The sequence below is a fragment of the Pipistrellus hanaki genome (assembly GCF_964339955.1).
Source record: "Pipistrellus hanaki genome assembly, chromosome: 3".
In the NCBI taxonomy this organism is placed as follows: Eukaryota; Metazoa; Chordata; class Mammalia; order Chiroptera; family Vespertilionidae; genus Pipistrellus; species Pipistrellus hanaki.
Genome location: NC_140505.1, coordinates 128,136,851 through 128,153,594, shown reverse-complemented (window position 1 = coordinate 128,153,594; position 16,744 = coordinate 128,136,851). Strand labels below are relative to the sequence as shown.

The window sequence follows — 16,744 nt, the reverse complement described above, 5'->3', positions numbered from 1 at the left end:
TCTGAGGCCAGGCATATAAAGTTACTGAGAAAGTTTGCAACTCTTCAACAAAGGAAAACCATCTAAATATCTCCTGTGCTCTACTCCAATTTTACAATATTTTAGGAAGATCACATTTTAATAGTTTCACTTGTTGGTTAGCAAAACATGGGAGAACGATTAATATACACTTTGTACCAGTAATATACTATCTACAAAGTTTAGACATTGATGATCATGTATCTTATCATGATTAATCACTCAACAATCAATGACTTAAAAAACATATCTAGTAAGTTAAAATTATATAACATATTTAAACTTCTTGGAAAAGTGTAAAGTAACATAGAAATGTAAACTTTTAATGTTCCGGTCAATTATGCAGCATTACAGAATTCAACCTATAATTTTTGGGACTCCCAAACTGGTCAGTGAAGTGTGAGGTCTCCCTAAAACTTGACTTTGTTTGTAAAGAATTAACATATATTTTGAGACTCTTAATTTATGAAAAGTTAGATGAATTCAACTTTAACATAATGAAATTATCTGACTAAAATTTTGGAATGTGAGTAACACAAGCATATTCCTTAGAAAACAGAATCTCAGTCATGGTGAGAAAAGCATAAATTTTATGACCTCCAAATATTTTTCACATCTTATTTGTATATGAATTTGTATTTGTATATATGAAAGTATAATAAACACCTTTAAATTTTAATCATCAAACAACTTGTTAATAAGAGGTTATTCTATTCCCATTATACAGATGAAAAATCAAGGGTCAGTTAGGTTGAATGATTTGCTTTCCAAGTCTTAAACCTTAGGACTTATTTCCAAGCACAATGTCGCCTCAAGTTCATCTGAAAATATATCAGAAATACTTAGCATAACATAGGGTGGCTCTTAGTCTGTGGTACCTTGCCCAGAGCACAGACATCAATACAAATTCTCTGGTCCCGGCCCCAACCTACTGAACAGAAAACTTTAGGGGTGGGGCCAGCAGCCAATGGCTTAACAAGCCTTTCAGTGGATTCTGCTGAACCCTAAAGTTTGAGTAACAACCTCTGGCACAGGTTTTGTTGCTGCTGAATTTGTTTTCTGAATTAAAATGTCCCAGTATCATCTCACTGTTTCATTAGTTTTGAGAAGGGGCTCATCAATTCATACAAAGGACCAACTTTTATTGAATGCTTACCATGCGGCAGGTATTGTTCTATGTACTTTCACTCATTGGGTGATCACAATGACCTTGTGGGGAGTATAGTTACTGGTCACTAAGACATGGAGAGTTGGGTGATTTGTCTCAGATCACACCGCTAATGGCAGAGAAGAGGTATTCAAACTCAAGAACCCATGCTCTTCACCACACCTTAATCATACCAGACACTATTCAACTTGAGAATTTGTACATTCAGCAAAGATCCCTCAAGAGTTATACATACAGGGAGCTGAATACCAGTTAGTCATCTAATAAAAAGAAGCTTCAATTGTGGTGATGAGGGAACCAGGCAAATTGTTTCTGAAGTCCAAATGTAAGTTTGTTACCTAAAAAGCAGAAAAATTTCTGTAAAATGTCTACTTTCCTAAAACAGTCTTCTGCCTCTGGCTTACATGGACCATGCAATACTCAGAGGGATGGGAGTGGCTACAAAATTATTGTGTTATTTTATGAATAAAGTAGCAAAATATAAGGAATCTAATGGGAATTTTTCCACGCTATTTTCCCATTTGCGTGTTTTTATTGCATTGTTGCCAGGTGTTGCCATTCTGTAGTCCCCATTATTCTGAAAAGAATTGTTGAGCCTAGGTGAGCAAAATTGCAACTACTTCACACACACACAAAAAAATGTAATTTATATCAAAATATGGCCATGAGCAAGAAAAGAGAACTTTAATAGACTCCTACGTTATCCTTATTTTCATTTTGTCTAACCTATATCGGCACCACAGATCTTTAAAAATGTAAATAGGATCACATCATTTCCCACTTAAACCCTTCAACACGAATTTCTCATCACGTTTAAAATTAAGCTTTACTGTGGCCCAAAAGTGCTCCAGGGGAGGCCTCAGGTTCGCTCTCTCAATCTCTTGCTGTCACTCGTTTCTCCTCAGTCACAATTGATCCTTTGCTTCTCCTTTAACAAGTCAAGCAAGCTCCAACCTTAGGACCTTTGAATTTACTCTTCCCGCCGGGACCGGTTTGGCTCAGTGGATAGAGCATCGGCCTGCGGACTGAAAGGTCCTGGGGTCGATTCCGGTCAAGGGCATGTACCTTGGTTGCAGGCACATCCCCAGTAGAGGGTGTGCAAGAGGCAGCTGATCGATGATTCTCTCTCATTGATGTTTCTAACTCTCTATCCCTCTCTCTTCCTCTCTGTGAAAAATCAATAAAATATATTTTTTTTTAAAAAAAGAAAAAGAATTTACTCTTCCCAGTTCCTCAGCTCCTCCCAAATATCACATGATTTGCTCCCTAACTCCATTCTGGTCTCTACTCAAATATCAACTCCTAAGAGAAACCTTCCATAACCACCTTTAAAATGAAAATCTCATTCTTTGTTACTATCTATCCCAAACCCATGTTTGTTTTGTATTCGCAGTACTTATCACTTGGCTCAGAGGGTGAAATTCATTCATTTGAATTACCTGTCACTGCCCATGGTTTGTCTGTTCTGCTGTTTCCCTGACACCCAGAACAGTGCCTGACACAGCTATGGCCAGTTATGGTTAACTATTGTTGACTTTCTTTAATATTTTTCTCTATTTGTTTTAATGTGCAGTATGCTGCAGAATAACCACCTAAGGCAGGTACCCACGGAAGCGCTGCAGAATTTGCGGAGTCTTCAATCCCTGTGAGTATCGTTGAAATTTCAAAACGTCCTCAGGATCAATTTGGGAAGGAGCATTGAAATGTCCAGGTGACCAGTTTAGTAAATTCCTTGGCTGGAGGTCCTACCTAAATAAGTTGGGAAAGAGAGTTTCCATTAGAGCAGCAGTTCTTCGCTTCCTCATTAAACAATATGTGTGGGAGGGACTGGTGTTGGGGTTGGGGGGTTCAGGGCAGAGGCTTAATCATAACACCTCCAGCCAAAGCCTCTTATATATGCTGGCATCTCAGGACAAAACATATTACTTTCAGGATCTTGTCCTACATTCTCCTGTAATTTGAAATTCCTGATTTTGAATCAGGAATGTTCTCCCTTTTTTATAATATTTATTTTTATTGATTTCAAAGAGAAAGGGAGAAGGAGAGATAGAAACATCAATGATGAGAGAGTCATTGATCTGCATGCCCATACTGGAGATGGAGCTGCAACCCAGACATGTGTCCTGACTACGAATCAAAGGGTGACCTCTCAGTCAATGCTCAACCACTGAGCCATACCAGCAGGGCTATTTTCTCCTTTTATCTGGAAAAATGGGTGTCACAATCCAGACACCTTAGCATCTTCAATTTATTCTGTTTTTAGGTGATCTGAGCTGCCTTGTAATGAAATTTGCTGAGTCAAATAAATACTTAATTTTTTTTTAAGTTTTGTCTGTACATCAGGGGTTCTCAAATCAATAAGCCAAGCTCTAATAGTCTATCTTAAATTCTTACTGCACAGGCCTGCAAACCAAGAGCTTCTCCATCCCACACACACACCTCAGATTCACACATCATACACACATGCAAAACACAAACACACACACCACACACAGACACATAAACACAAACATACATAGCAGTGGTGGTTGTGTTCCCTACTGTGAATCCACAACATTTCCATCAGGAGTTTCCACCCTCCACTGATTTAAAACCTCTGAATAAATAAAAATTAGCTATCAGATGTTTTGGAGCTTGGATTGTAAGCAGTTGTTGACAGTAATTATTTGCCAAGACTATGCCACAAGTACTTATTTGGTCAGTAAATATTTACCTCATCAGCATGCGTAAGTATTTACAATATATTGCATGATTTCCAGTATACATGTGTGTGATATATGTTCTCATCTTACTCACCCTGGAGGTCCCCCTCTGTCAAACAAAATACTGGCTTCTGGTCTACAATGATGAGGGAGATAAATGCATAGGAAAGGAAAATAAATATTGTAGGTTCCCGTTGAAAATCACTGTAAAAAGCCCACCAGTTAATCATTACCCACAGTGTGCTTAACGCCTTTTGTTGAGATGACATGAAAGAAGGAGGAACGTGAGATTTGGAGATGATACTTTCTTCCTTTGATCTTTTTCTTTTTTTTTCTTTTTTTAATGAAAGCAAATCTGGGCTTGAGACCATTTCAAGCTTTTCACTGCAGGCAAACAAAGTGACTTCCTAGGTTTTCACCATCCTATAGATAAACATGCCCACAAGGGCCCCTTTGTGGCCCGGGACAGGTCTGCGGCATTTTCAGGAGCTCCTTAATGACATGACAGTATCGCTCCTCCTTTGTTTCCACCAGCCTTTTCCTGGAGGGAGGAAGCAGTCAGAGAAGCAAGCCGCTCTCCCGTGGGTTGTCTGTGTAAGGGCACGGGGTCCCATGGCCGGATGGAAAGCGAGATAATAGCGGTGGCCAATAGGAACTTTAAACAGCTGTGAGGCAGGCAGAAGATAGAAGGATAAGCGTTTGTAACCAAAAGCCACTATCAGCTGAAAGAAGATCACAACCAGAACACACATAGAAGTGAACTCTTTGAGAAAGGGGAAACCATGAATCTTTTGTTCGCTCGAACTGGGTGGTGCCTCTCTGATAAAGGTGTTCAGATTTAGTTTCTTACTGTCTAGATATTTACTATTCACCAGGTGTCTCTTGCATTTGGTTTCTGGTTCGCCAAAAAACAATTGCCTTTGAAACTTTATAAGTATGTGTTCCCTGTAAGAAAAAAAAAAAAAAAAAAAAAGCCAGGGGTTAACTTTCTAGTATGACGCTTATCACATCCAACAGAGGCATCTGGATAGACACTGGGCCCTGGTACCCGCTGGACTGTATCAGCTGGTTATGTCATGTTCGTCTGGGGTCCCTTCGCCGGGCGCAGACAGACCCTTGTGAGGTGCTAGATGTTGGCCATTCGCTCTGCCATGCCACCTTTCTCACTTACATTTCTTTGTGCTGTTTTGATACAAGAGTTAAGACTTGACAAAAAAACAAAACAAAACAAAAAAAAAACAAACAAAGATTTAGCCACCAAGTACACAGATGCCAAATTGTACCAACCGAAGGAGCCCCGTACCCAGTTTGTGAGTTTGGGCAACAGTTAGCCCCTTTAAATTTTTACTATTGCCCCAAATTCAAGGTATTTGATAGCATTTCTCCTGCTTCCTTTAAGCATTCGTTTTGAGGCTAATGGTCATTCCAAATATGCATTTCCGTATCCATCCTGCATCCATTTTCCCTGCCATGCCTGAGCCTCCTGCTATAATACTTCTGCATCAGTGTGAGTAACAGAGGGTGAGAGCAGCCGCATCGGCTGCCACCACTGGGGACACCTCCATGCAGTTACTGAAAGGACTGCTGCCACCCTTAGACCTCCACCCTTTGTCCAACGGTTCCTCCTTTTCTCTCTATCTCTCTTGATGTTTTTATTTTCTTTGTATTATACATGCTCTCTCCAAGGAGCACTCCACCCTGTGCGGGGCAGTGGGGGCAGCACCCTGAATACTTGCCTGGCTCTGTAACTTCAGGGGGGATAGAGGGGACTTCTCAGCCCTGGCTGCCAAGAAGAATCATTAGGCTACACCCCAACACGATTAAATCCGAACGTTAGAGTTTCGTAACTAGTTTCATTACCTAGTTAAGAGCTTCTTAAGTGAAGACCAGGAGAACGAGTGTCCTGTAGCATTCTTTCGGATGATATGTACATATTCTCCAGAACTCTTTTTAACCATAAAATAGTAACAAAACCCCTACTTTGCATTCCAGTATGAATTACAAACGTACGTGGACTACGAAGTAAAGATCAGGGTTGCCTTGTCTGTATTTACTTGAAACCGCTCACAACTGCCCATTAACTCCACTGACAGCCTGGGCAGGTGGTGTTCAGAGGCCGCCTGCTGCATGACCCTGGTATTCAAATGTGGTCCAGCAGCATCAGCACCTCCTAAGATATGCAGAACCTTGGGCCTCGTCTCAGTCTCAGTCAGAAGCTTTGTTTTAACGATGTTCTCAGGTGATTTGTATGGCCAACGTATTTGAGAAATCAATGTTTTTGAGTGTCCTGTGCTACTAACAAAGTGGCCTAACCAACCAAGAGTGCTTGAGGACTACTGAAACAGGTCACTAGTATACTCTGCTCCACTCCTATGACTTGGCTTCATTGAGCAAAGTTTAAGAAACTTGATATATTGAAATGGGTAGCACTGCGGTGAGGAAGAAACAGATTGTACTCATGTTTCAAGAGATGTAATTTTCCATTTATCCTGCATAAACAAAAGACATTTTTGCTTTGTTCATAATGAAAACAGATAGGTACGTTCATGTTCCTTTAACTCTCTCCTGATGCTTACAAATTGCTCAGCTAAAGAGTGAGAGGCCAAGTCCACGCGCTGGATCCTCGTGGCCCAGGGCCTACCCCTGTACAATGTGCGCGTTTGGCTTCTGACCGGTCGTGATTGCCCAGACACCAGTTGGGTTTTTTGTAATGTAATCAAACATAACTTAATTTCCTTTCTGTTTTCTGGAAAGGAATCGGAAATGTAATCACAATTCACAGCGAGTTGTATTTCACCAAGAAAACGTTTGGCGTTATAGTCATTTCAAGACTGGGTCAGATTACAGCGATTTGATGGAAATTCAAAACTTAACCCTCCCATACCCTCACACCTTGTATTAATAGTTAAGAAATGGATCTACTTTTAAAAATCTTTGCTTCATTTGCATAGTCATTAATGATGTTCAAGCATGTCATTAGTGAAACACAAGATGATCAAAGGAAATGACGTAGCCAAGTTAATCAGAGAATGATTTAATACATGTCGGGTTCCACTCCAAGTCTGCACTACCAAAGCTAACTGGGGAGCATGCTCAATCACAAAAATAATAGTTTGGTGAATAGAAAATGAAAAGAGAATGAGACATATCTTTAGTACTATCTCTATTCTCCAATTAGAGATAGTCTCACCACAGACTATATTCTGAAATCTAAGAGGAACGTGTAGTTTCTGCCTGGAACATGATCTATTCAGGCTTCTTTTTGTAATCCCCATTTCAGGGCCACAGACCTCATCCGTGGACCGTCATTCGAAATGTCAGTTAGTTCACCCAGACACTTCACAGTAGGGTATTGCGGATAATAGTCGAAAAAGATTAGAAGCTAGAGGAATGGGTGACGAGGAGGCAGTGGACTCACAGGGCTAAGCAGAAAGAAAGCAAGCCTAGAACCAGAAGCAGCTTTCTCCTGTTAATACCCAGAAGCCTATTGGGTTTCCAAGGATAAAGAATGGGAAGGAAGTAACACAAGACAAAGAGGTGTGAGCAGACAGAAAGCAAGGTGAGGTAGCCAAGAGGATAAGATTAAAGGATCAAAGGGGTTTTTTTAAAAAAAAAAAAAAAAAAAAGAATAATGGTTTTAGTATTAGTGACAATCATTCCTTCCACTAAAATACTCTCCAGAAAGAGAAATTACAAGCCCATTTAATAAAAATATACTATAGTTTTTATTTGTTTTGTTTTATCACAAAAGCGCCAGCATATTTTGTGAGATGGAGGTGGACTTGGAAGTTCTAGGGGTCGAGGGTTTTGTCTATTACACTGAGAGTTCTCTTCATGGAACCAAGCACAACCAGCACCCAATGAATTGTAATGAGGAAGGGAAGTCTGGCCTTGTCCCCCCACCTCATTTGAACATTAGAAGATAATTATTTTCAGAGACAAAGCCCTTTCATTGCAGTGCTTATAAGAAGAGAGCTCACATTAGAGCGTTGTCTCAGAATCATATATGGAGGGAGGGTGGGCGGGAATGGGACTACTTCATGCAAGGCTTCGTATGTGCAAGATTCTTACATCAAGTTGTCTGCCAGAGCTCTGACAAACCACATACATGACAGTCAAATACCTAAAAGGGAACATGGATGTTGTGGAATGAGGAGTAAAATAAACTTCTTTTAGCTTGTCAGGTGAAATGAAGGTTGGCTTTGGAAAGTAAATTAAACTCTGGGGAACTAAGGGGTGATTGCTATGGGAAGGCAAATCATGAAAGGGCAGCATTTCCGCCCTTTCAGGACCGATGAGGTCTGTAATGAACTGTGAAAAGGCACATCAAAAACAGCAGAGAATGGGAGCATTGCAAAAACAAAACCAGAATGTGGAGCTTATTAAATGCCATGGCTATGAAAGCAGCAGCCATCAGTATTTATGAAGCACTTTTACCTGCATTGCATCATCCCACTTCATCCTCACAGAAACCTTAGTGATGAGGAAGCAAAAAAACTCAGAGGTTACTTGACCTTCTCAACGTCATATGGCCTGTAATGAAGTCAGGCTAATGAGTCTGGAATAAGAATTCTGGTCTTTCGGACTCCAAGATCTGCTCTTTTCCACCACACTCTCTTGCCTCCCTCAGGAAACCCCTTGCAGGGAACAGGCACTACAGCCTGGGAAAGGAGGGAGCTTGACAGAAACACGTGCTCCTCCAGACGTGCTTGAAGGTTTACAAAAAAAAAGAACAGTTATAATGCTGCAGGACAGAAATAAAGACATTGAAGGAGAAAAGGCAACAATACTTTTATAGTGCGGCCAGACATTCATTTTTAGTGTTCCCTCGTGTATTTGGTTGTGTGATCCCTCATTTCCTGTGAGGTAGAACTTGACTCCACTTTCCTGATGAAGAAACTGCAGGTGAGAAAAGGTATCTTGTTTCTATTGCACAGGTGGGAGTTGATTAGACAAAGGCAAGAGGGACAAGTATTCCAGGCAGCGGGAACTATATGTGCAAGATCTTATAGTGGGGCAGGGGCGGGGCTGGAGGATGGGAAAAGTTGGCCCATCAGGAAACAGAAGGAATGTCAGTGTGGCTGACTCAGGAAGAGTGAGGGGGAGAGAAGTGAAAAAAGAGCCTAGTGAGGCAGGTGGAGTCCAGCTCCTTTGGAAGCCATTAGGAACATGTCAAAACTTTTCATCTTTATTATCAAAGCAATGGGAAGCCACTGGAGGATTTTAGGCAGGAAAGGGCATGGGCAGATCTGAAATTGTCTAGGAGAGAAAGGAAAACTTTGTCAGGATGGAGGCAATGGAGATGTAGAAAGGGAGATGGATTTGAGAACCATTTAGATGAAATTACTAATATTTGGCAATGGATTAGCTATGAAGAATGAAGGAGGAAGAGGATCAAGGATGATTCCTTAGAGTCTGGTTTATATAACCACATGATTAATGAAGCCCATCTCTGAGATTAGAAACCGTGGTAGAGGACTACATTTGGGGAGGATGGGGTGGGAGATGCTGAGTTTGATCTTAAATACATGAGTTTGAAGAAAAACAACTAAGTAGATTACACATAGGCAGTTTTAATTTAGGTTAGGTCTTCCTACCATGCATTTCCCTTCACCTAACACTTCATCATACTGACTTGGTTATCTGACTAACCTGTATAAAACATGTCCCTAAAAGTTGGGACCTTGACTGCCTGGTTTACTGCTGGATCTCCAGCGCCAGGTGCAGCACCTTGGCAAAGAAAGCACTCGAGAAATACTTGCTGAACCGAAGCCTTAATCTCTAAGTGGTGTTCGACACTGCTGCTCAGGACCAGCTAATCTCCCTCAGTTTGACTGAAGCCCGTATTCACTGATTTCTGGCTGCAAACTCTTATCTCTATACCCTGGCTTTTCCCACCTGCCATTCTGGAGCTGAGCTAAACCCTAGGAATTTCTTCAGGGAATTTGGGTTGATCTATCTACAAGAATTAACTTTCCCATTGTTTTAGCTGAAAACTTTTCTACTTCAAAACAAAAAACAAAAAAAAAAAACGCAATATTAAATTGATACAATTTAGATAGGCAGGAGGTGGGGGATGCTCATGAACACAAGGCCCAGAAGTTCTGTGGGAAGGACCTGACCGGGACAGAGAAATAAGATAGAAGTTTGGCTTGATAAGGTGGATGGAGAGATTAGAATATTAGAATGAGAAGTTTCTGTAAAAGGAGTGGTAATGTGGAAGAACTAGGAATTCTTAACAGAGAAATTACCTAAAGCACACTTTTAGGGAGATTAATCTGGCAGCAGCCTAGAGGGTTAATTGAAGAGATAAAAGATCAAAGCCAAAAGGACCAGCTCTGAGGCTGTTGCAATAATACAGGTGTGAAGAGATAAGAGACTGAACTAGACAATGGAAATGGAGAGTCTCTGAGATAAAGATAAATGGAGAGAACTTGGTGAATGATTGGCTGGAAAGCAATAGAAATATTCAAAATGACCCCCAGGTTTCAAACCCTGGTGGTACCTGGGAGACTAATGGTGCCACTGATGAAAAGATGGTCTTTGTTTTCTATGGAGAAAAATGAAACTGAAGAAGTTAATGCTCATGTTACTTTGGCTATAGATCATCTATAAAATTCACAGTAGTGGTGGCCTCTGAGAAAGTGAACAACTTAATGTAAGTTGACTCTACAATATATTTCTCACTGGAATCTTGCATTCCCCAATGATGCCAGAGAGACAGAAGTTTGGTTCAGTTGGCATTTCATCTGACTGGTGGTCAATCAGGTGACTAGTCTCAAAATTGCTGTACTTCAATGAACCCGCTGACTTTATCTCTCCCCAAGTTGGAGAAGTTGGAGGAAAAAAACTTTAACTTTTCAAAGGTAAACATAAAGCAATAATGTTTCTTCCTGGTTTGCATTAAATTTACCAACAAATAAGATGGAGAATGTTAGAAAAAAACAAAAGCAGAAATTCCCATGTGAGCAATTATGATGTTTATGTATATTCATATGCTTAATATAATCCAAGGAGATAGGTGGAAAATTTCATTAAAATTTCACATTGTGGCCACTCCCTCAATATTAAAAAAAAAAAAGTAGTACTAATAATAAAAGTGTCTCATATTATAATGACTATATATCTCCAATCTATAAGAGTTCAGATAGATGAAATTCTATCCTGAAAATATGCTGGTCTCCTGACAAATTCAACTCCAATGTTTTCCAATGCAATAAAATTTCACCATAGCAAAGAGTCAAGGTACCTTGTAAAACTGTATTTTTTAATAATTTTTTATTTTTCAATTACATTAACATACATTATTATATTAGTTTCAGGTGTATACCCAGTTATTAGACATTATATAACTTACTAAATTATTATCCCAATACATCTTGTACCCATTTGACACCATACATAGTTATTAGAATGTTATTGACTATCTTCCTCATGGTAGTCCCCGTGACTGTTCTGCAACAACCAATTTGTACTTCTCAATCCCTTTACCTTTTGCATCCACCCCCTCAAACTTCCTCTCATCTAGCAACCTTCCAAATGTTCTCTGTATCTGTGAGTCTGTTTCTTCTCTGCTTGTTCATTTATTTTATTTTTTTAGATTCAAGTGTTGATAGATATGCATTTCTTGCCACTTTATTCATTTTTTTAAATCTTTTTTCTTCTTCTTCTTAAAGAAGACCCTTTAACATTTTATATAATCATGGTTTGGTGGTGATGAACTCCTTTAGCTTTTTCTTGTCTAGGAAGCTCTTTATATGTCCTTCAATTCTAAATAATAGCTTTGCTGGGTAGAGTAATCTTGCTTTTCATCACTCTGAACCCTTCTGGCCTATAAAGTTTCTGTGGAGAAATCAGATGCCAGTCTATGGGAGCTCCCTTGTAGATAACTAATTGCTTTTCTCTTGCTGCTTTTAAGATTCTCTCTCTGTAGTTAACCTTTGGCATTTTAATTATGATGCATCTTAGTGTGGGCTTCTTTGGGTTCATCTTGTTTTGGACTCTTTGTGCTACCTGGACTTGTATGTTTATTTCCTTCACCAAGTTAGTTAAGTTTTCTGCCATTATTTTTTCAAATAGATATTTAATTTCTTGTTCTTTCTCTTTCTTCTCCTTTCATCGCACCCACAATGTGAATGTTGGTACAGTTGTTGTCCAAGAGGCTCCTTATACTGTCCTCATAAATTTTTATTCTCTTCTTTTTGCTGTTCTGATTGGGTATTTTTTGCTTCCTTATATTCCAAATCACTGATTGATTCTTGGCTTCATCTACTCTACTGTTGATTCCCTGTAAATTATTCTTCATGTCAATTAGTGTATCTCTCATTTCTGATTGGTCCTTTTTAATGATCTTGGAGTTCTAAGTTCAGAGAGCATCCTTATAACTAGTGTTTTGAACTCTACATCTAGTATATTGCTTCTCTCCATATAGTTTTGTTTCTCAAGTTTTTTTGTTTTTGTTTTTGTTTTTTGGTGTGTGTGTGTGTGTTTTGTTTGTTTGTTTTTTGTTTTTTCACTTGGAAAATGTTTCTTTGTCTCTTCGTTTTGGCAACCTTCTGAGTTTGTTTCTATGTGTCAGGTAGAGCTGCTATATCTCCCAGGCTTTGTAGAGTGGCCTAATGTAGTCGGTGTTCAGTAGAGTCCAATGGCATTGCCTCCCTTTTCACTCAAGCTGGGCACCTGAGGTGAATCCCCTCATATGGGCTAAATACATCCCCTTTTGTAATAGTTGAGCCTCGATTGCTGTTGGCACATCACTGGAAGAGGCTTACCCTCAGCCTGAACAGCTGCAAGGACTGGCTGCAACCACTGACCTCTGGCCATCATGGAGGATCAGCTGTGCAGTCCCCCCACACTCCAGAGCAAGACTTACTTCAGTGGGCTTCTGGTTCCTACTGAGTCTTCCCTTTGAATGTGTCATTTGTGGAGGTGGTTGGATGATGCTTTGATGTGGTCTGAGGCTGTCCCCTAGAATGCTGGCTCTGTGTCCTCTCAGGAGGTATAGGCTGAGATCAGCCACCACCTGTGTTCTGTTTGGGGCCACCCAGCACGAGCTACAAAGTTATCTGCAGGTGGCTCTTCTTATGCTAGGCTTAAATGTGCCCAGGTGAGCTTTGAACCAAGACCAACTTCTGCTAGTGCTGAGCCTGGGGCCACTTAGCAAGAAGTATGGGACACGCTGAGGCCAGATGTTGCTTGTTTGAGAGATTTTAGGGAAATCTGGAGCATGAGCCAAGACAGGCCATTCAATGGAAAAGCCACTGGAAACAGCTTAAGTGGATTCAAAAGTTGGGTGGGGTGGGTCTCAGGGAATCACCAGGGCAAGGCAAACAGTGTGAACCAGGTTGATGAAATTTCAAATATGGCACCCACCTGCCTCACTGTCAGGGGAGGGCTCATCAAAGAAACAATTTTCTATGTCTGGTAGAAAGCTACACACACACACACATGCACATGGGCTCACACACAAGCTCTCACTCATAAATCAATTCCTCCCCATATGATTCTGGTGCCTTTCAAGCTGGTGCCCTAGTGCTGGAGATCAGAAAGAATTAGTCTGAGTAAGTCCATGTATGGGCCTTGTAAGAGGAGCTTCCTGGAACTCCAACAGCCTCTGTCTCCTTCAGCCTCAATCCCTGCTGGTTTTTACAGTCAAAAGCTATGGGGATTTTTCTCTTCCTGGCACTGGAAACCTGGGCTGGGGCCGGGTGTGGGGCTATGACCCCTCGCTCCTCAAGGGGGACCTCTGCAACTGAGATATACCTCCTGGTTTTTATCTGCCACCCATGGGTGTGTGACCAGCCAATTCTGCATCTCCAACCTTCCTACCAGTCTTGATGTGGATTCTTCTTTAATTCCCTAGTTGTAGGACTTCCATTCTGCCATATTTCAGGTGGTTCTGAATGATAGTTGTTCTGTTGTTTAATAGTCACTTTGATGTGGTTATAGGAGGAGGTAAGTACAGCGTTTACCTTACCTAGGCAACCATCTTGACTGGAAGTTTCAAATTGTGTTATACACAAGCGTGGAACTATATGATCTCTTTCGTTGCAACAGTTAAGTTAACTGAAAATGGTTTTATTTTTAAGATTTTATAAATTATCTCAATCACCTGGGTCTTTTGACTATTTGTGAATTGTTTATAATGGTCTCAATACAAATGTGTATACAAGAGAGTTGGTCATTTCTTTAAAATGTACAAAGAAAAATGCTCACCCAAATATGAAATAGCAATGTCAGTCATGAAGATGCCATGATTCATAATGGAAAAGAGCCCTCATTTATTGAAAGAACCCTCGTTCTTTTAATGCTATTATGCCTGCAGCTGCAGCATTCTTCACACCTAAGCTTTTTTCCCCTCAAGTAATCTATGTTAATAATTGACATTATTACAGTAATCTCAGATATGAAATTAGCCAAGATCAATGGCTTATCTTTTGACTAACTCTGTCTTATAGTTAACTAGAAACCTAGTGCATGAAAATTGTGTACTGGGGGATCCCTCAGCCTCACCTGCATCCTCTCCAATCCAGGACCCCTTGGGGGATGTGGATTCGCAATTCAGGACCACTGGCTCCTAACAGCTCACCTTCCTGTTTGCCTGATCACCCCTAACCACTCTGCCTGCCTGCCTGATCACCCCTAACCACTCTGCCTGCCTGCCTGATCGCCCCTAACTGCCGTTGTCTGCCTGCCTATCGCCCCTAACCACTCTGCCTGCCTGATTGCCCCTAACTGCCTCTTCCTCAGCCCTCCCACCATGGCTTTGTCTAGAAGGATATCGGAAGATGTATGGTCTATCGGGTCTACTTATCATATTACCCTTTTATTAGTATAGATGGCTCATCAAAAACATTCTCAAACAAAGATGTAAGTTTGTGTGATACGTTGGCAAAGAATTATATAAAAGATATATATGTAAAGGACTATTTTTCTGGAACAACAATAGCAAGAATGAGTTTATAGAATCTCTAATCCCCACAATAATACAATTTAGAAACCAAACATTCCTTTCAGAGGCACAGAGTAAATTGGCAAGATGTTTTTTTAAATAAAATACAATTTGTACAATTAAACTTCCATAATGCATGAAAACATTATGGAAAAAATTTCATAAGAGGGTAGGAAAATTAGCACCTTTTATTTGTCTGACATAAAAGATTGATTTTTTTTTCTTTGCCTGTTACCTTCCTAGTTTTTCATCACATAGGTTACATTGATATTAAAGAACTATATTCACAATGAACATGCAGTTCTGTTTTATTTTTAATTTATATAATTCTGGGTAACATTCATCCACTTGCCCAGGATGGAACATAGAGTCATCATAGCTTCCTTACTTCCTCTGGCCACACCTGGTGAGTTCCACGTTCTGTCAGGCTCACTTATTTAGCATCTCTTGTATCAGACTTTCCTCTCCATTTCCATACTTCCTCCAGGCACTCATCTTCTCTCTCCTTGATCACTGCCACTGCCTGGGTCACTTTCCCACCCATTCCTGTTGTACAGTGCTATCAGCATGATCTTTCCACAGCCATTCCCATTGCTAAAGAGTTTTATTTTATGGCATCTAACTGCATGCAGGCTTTGTGCTGCCTCTATCACATTATTGATAGATACAAACTTAAATGCCAATATTATTGCTAGGAACTTTCTCTGAGAATGTGACATCTTCCACATGTCACCACTTCTCCTTCACCTTTAGAAAGAAGGTGGTATATTCAATAATGTATCAGGAACAAAACACACTTACACACATAATGCTAATAATGAAGGATAAATATTAGGGTGACTTCTCTTAATTATAATTACAGACACCTCTTAATAATTTCTCTTATGAGCCGAAATCGGTTTGGCTCAGTGGATGGAGCGTCGGCCTGCGGATTGAGGGGTCCCAGGTTCGATTCCAGTCAAGGGCATGTACCTTGGTTGCGGGCACATCCCCAGTGGGGGGTGTGCAGGAGGCAGCTGATTGATGATTCTCTCTCATCAATGTTTCTGACTCTCTATCCCTCTCTCTTCCTCTCTGTGAAAAATCAATAAAATATATTTTTAAATAATAATAATAATAATAATTTCTCTTATGAGAGGTGAAAAAGGTTGTCTGTGTTTCTCAAACAAATTCACTGGCAACCTAGCATTTATTTTTAATTAAATTTTGACTAAGGCAACATTTGAGTTTACCTTTTTTATTTTGGGAATTGTTTTGATAGTCAAAAACACAAACTGATAACCAGCTTCAAGTTGTAATAACTTAAGATCATTAAGATGCATTTTGGTTTACAAAGCTCCGTTGTGTTCTTTTCTTTAATCATAAGCAACCCGATTAAGACAGAAAAGTGTTGTCCCCATTTCACAGAAAACTGAGTCTATTGACTGGTCATGGCCACAAAGCTGCTCTACTGACTTGAATCCAAGATTTCTCATTCCAAATCCCTGCACTAATTCACAGATTCTGAGCTGCTTACACACACACACACACACACACACACACACACACACCTTGTGACTTGCATGAAACAGAATAACAAAGAAACACTTAAAAATGAAGCTATGCAATGTAGTGATTTTTATTGCTCCTGATAATGTTATAGAACCACCTTTTTACCTATTTTCATGTTCTGTCTAGTGTCCTTTTTCTTATACCTCACTGCTTAAATGTTGCATTTTCCAAGCATATGAATAGAAAATGTCCAGCTGCCCCAAAAGAGCAGATTGATATAATACGAGCTCTTTGTTTGCTCACAGAATAGGCACAAGTTGTGCCCTGCCAGCTGCTTTGTCCACAGTCTGAACCTTGTTCTGTAAGAACCACCTGTATGACTGGCTATATAATTAATTCCATACTCCGGTTTAG

The 16,744-nt window shown here is 40.1% G+C and overlaps 1 protein-coding gene across 1 annotated transcript in view; it reads left to right on the top strand.

The window, feature by feature from the left end:
- LGR5 (leucine rich repeat containing G protein-coupled receptor 5) overlaps positions 1-16,744 on the top strand; it is a 137,006-nt gene that overhangs the window by 83,489 nt on the left and 36,773 nt on the right. The window contains exon 4 of the mRNA XM_084878866.1: positions 2,760-2,831. Coding sequence (XP_084734992.1) covers positions 2,760-2,831 — 72 coding nt within the window. The remainder of the gene's footprint in view (positions 1-2,759; positions 2,832-16,744) is intronic.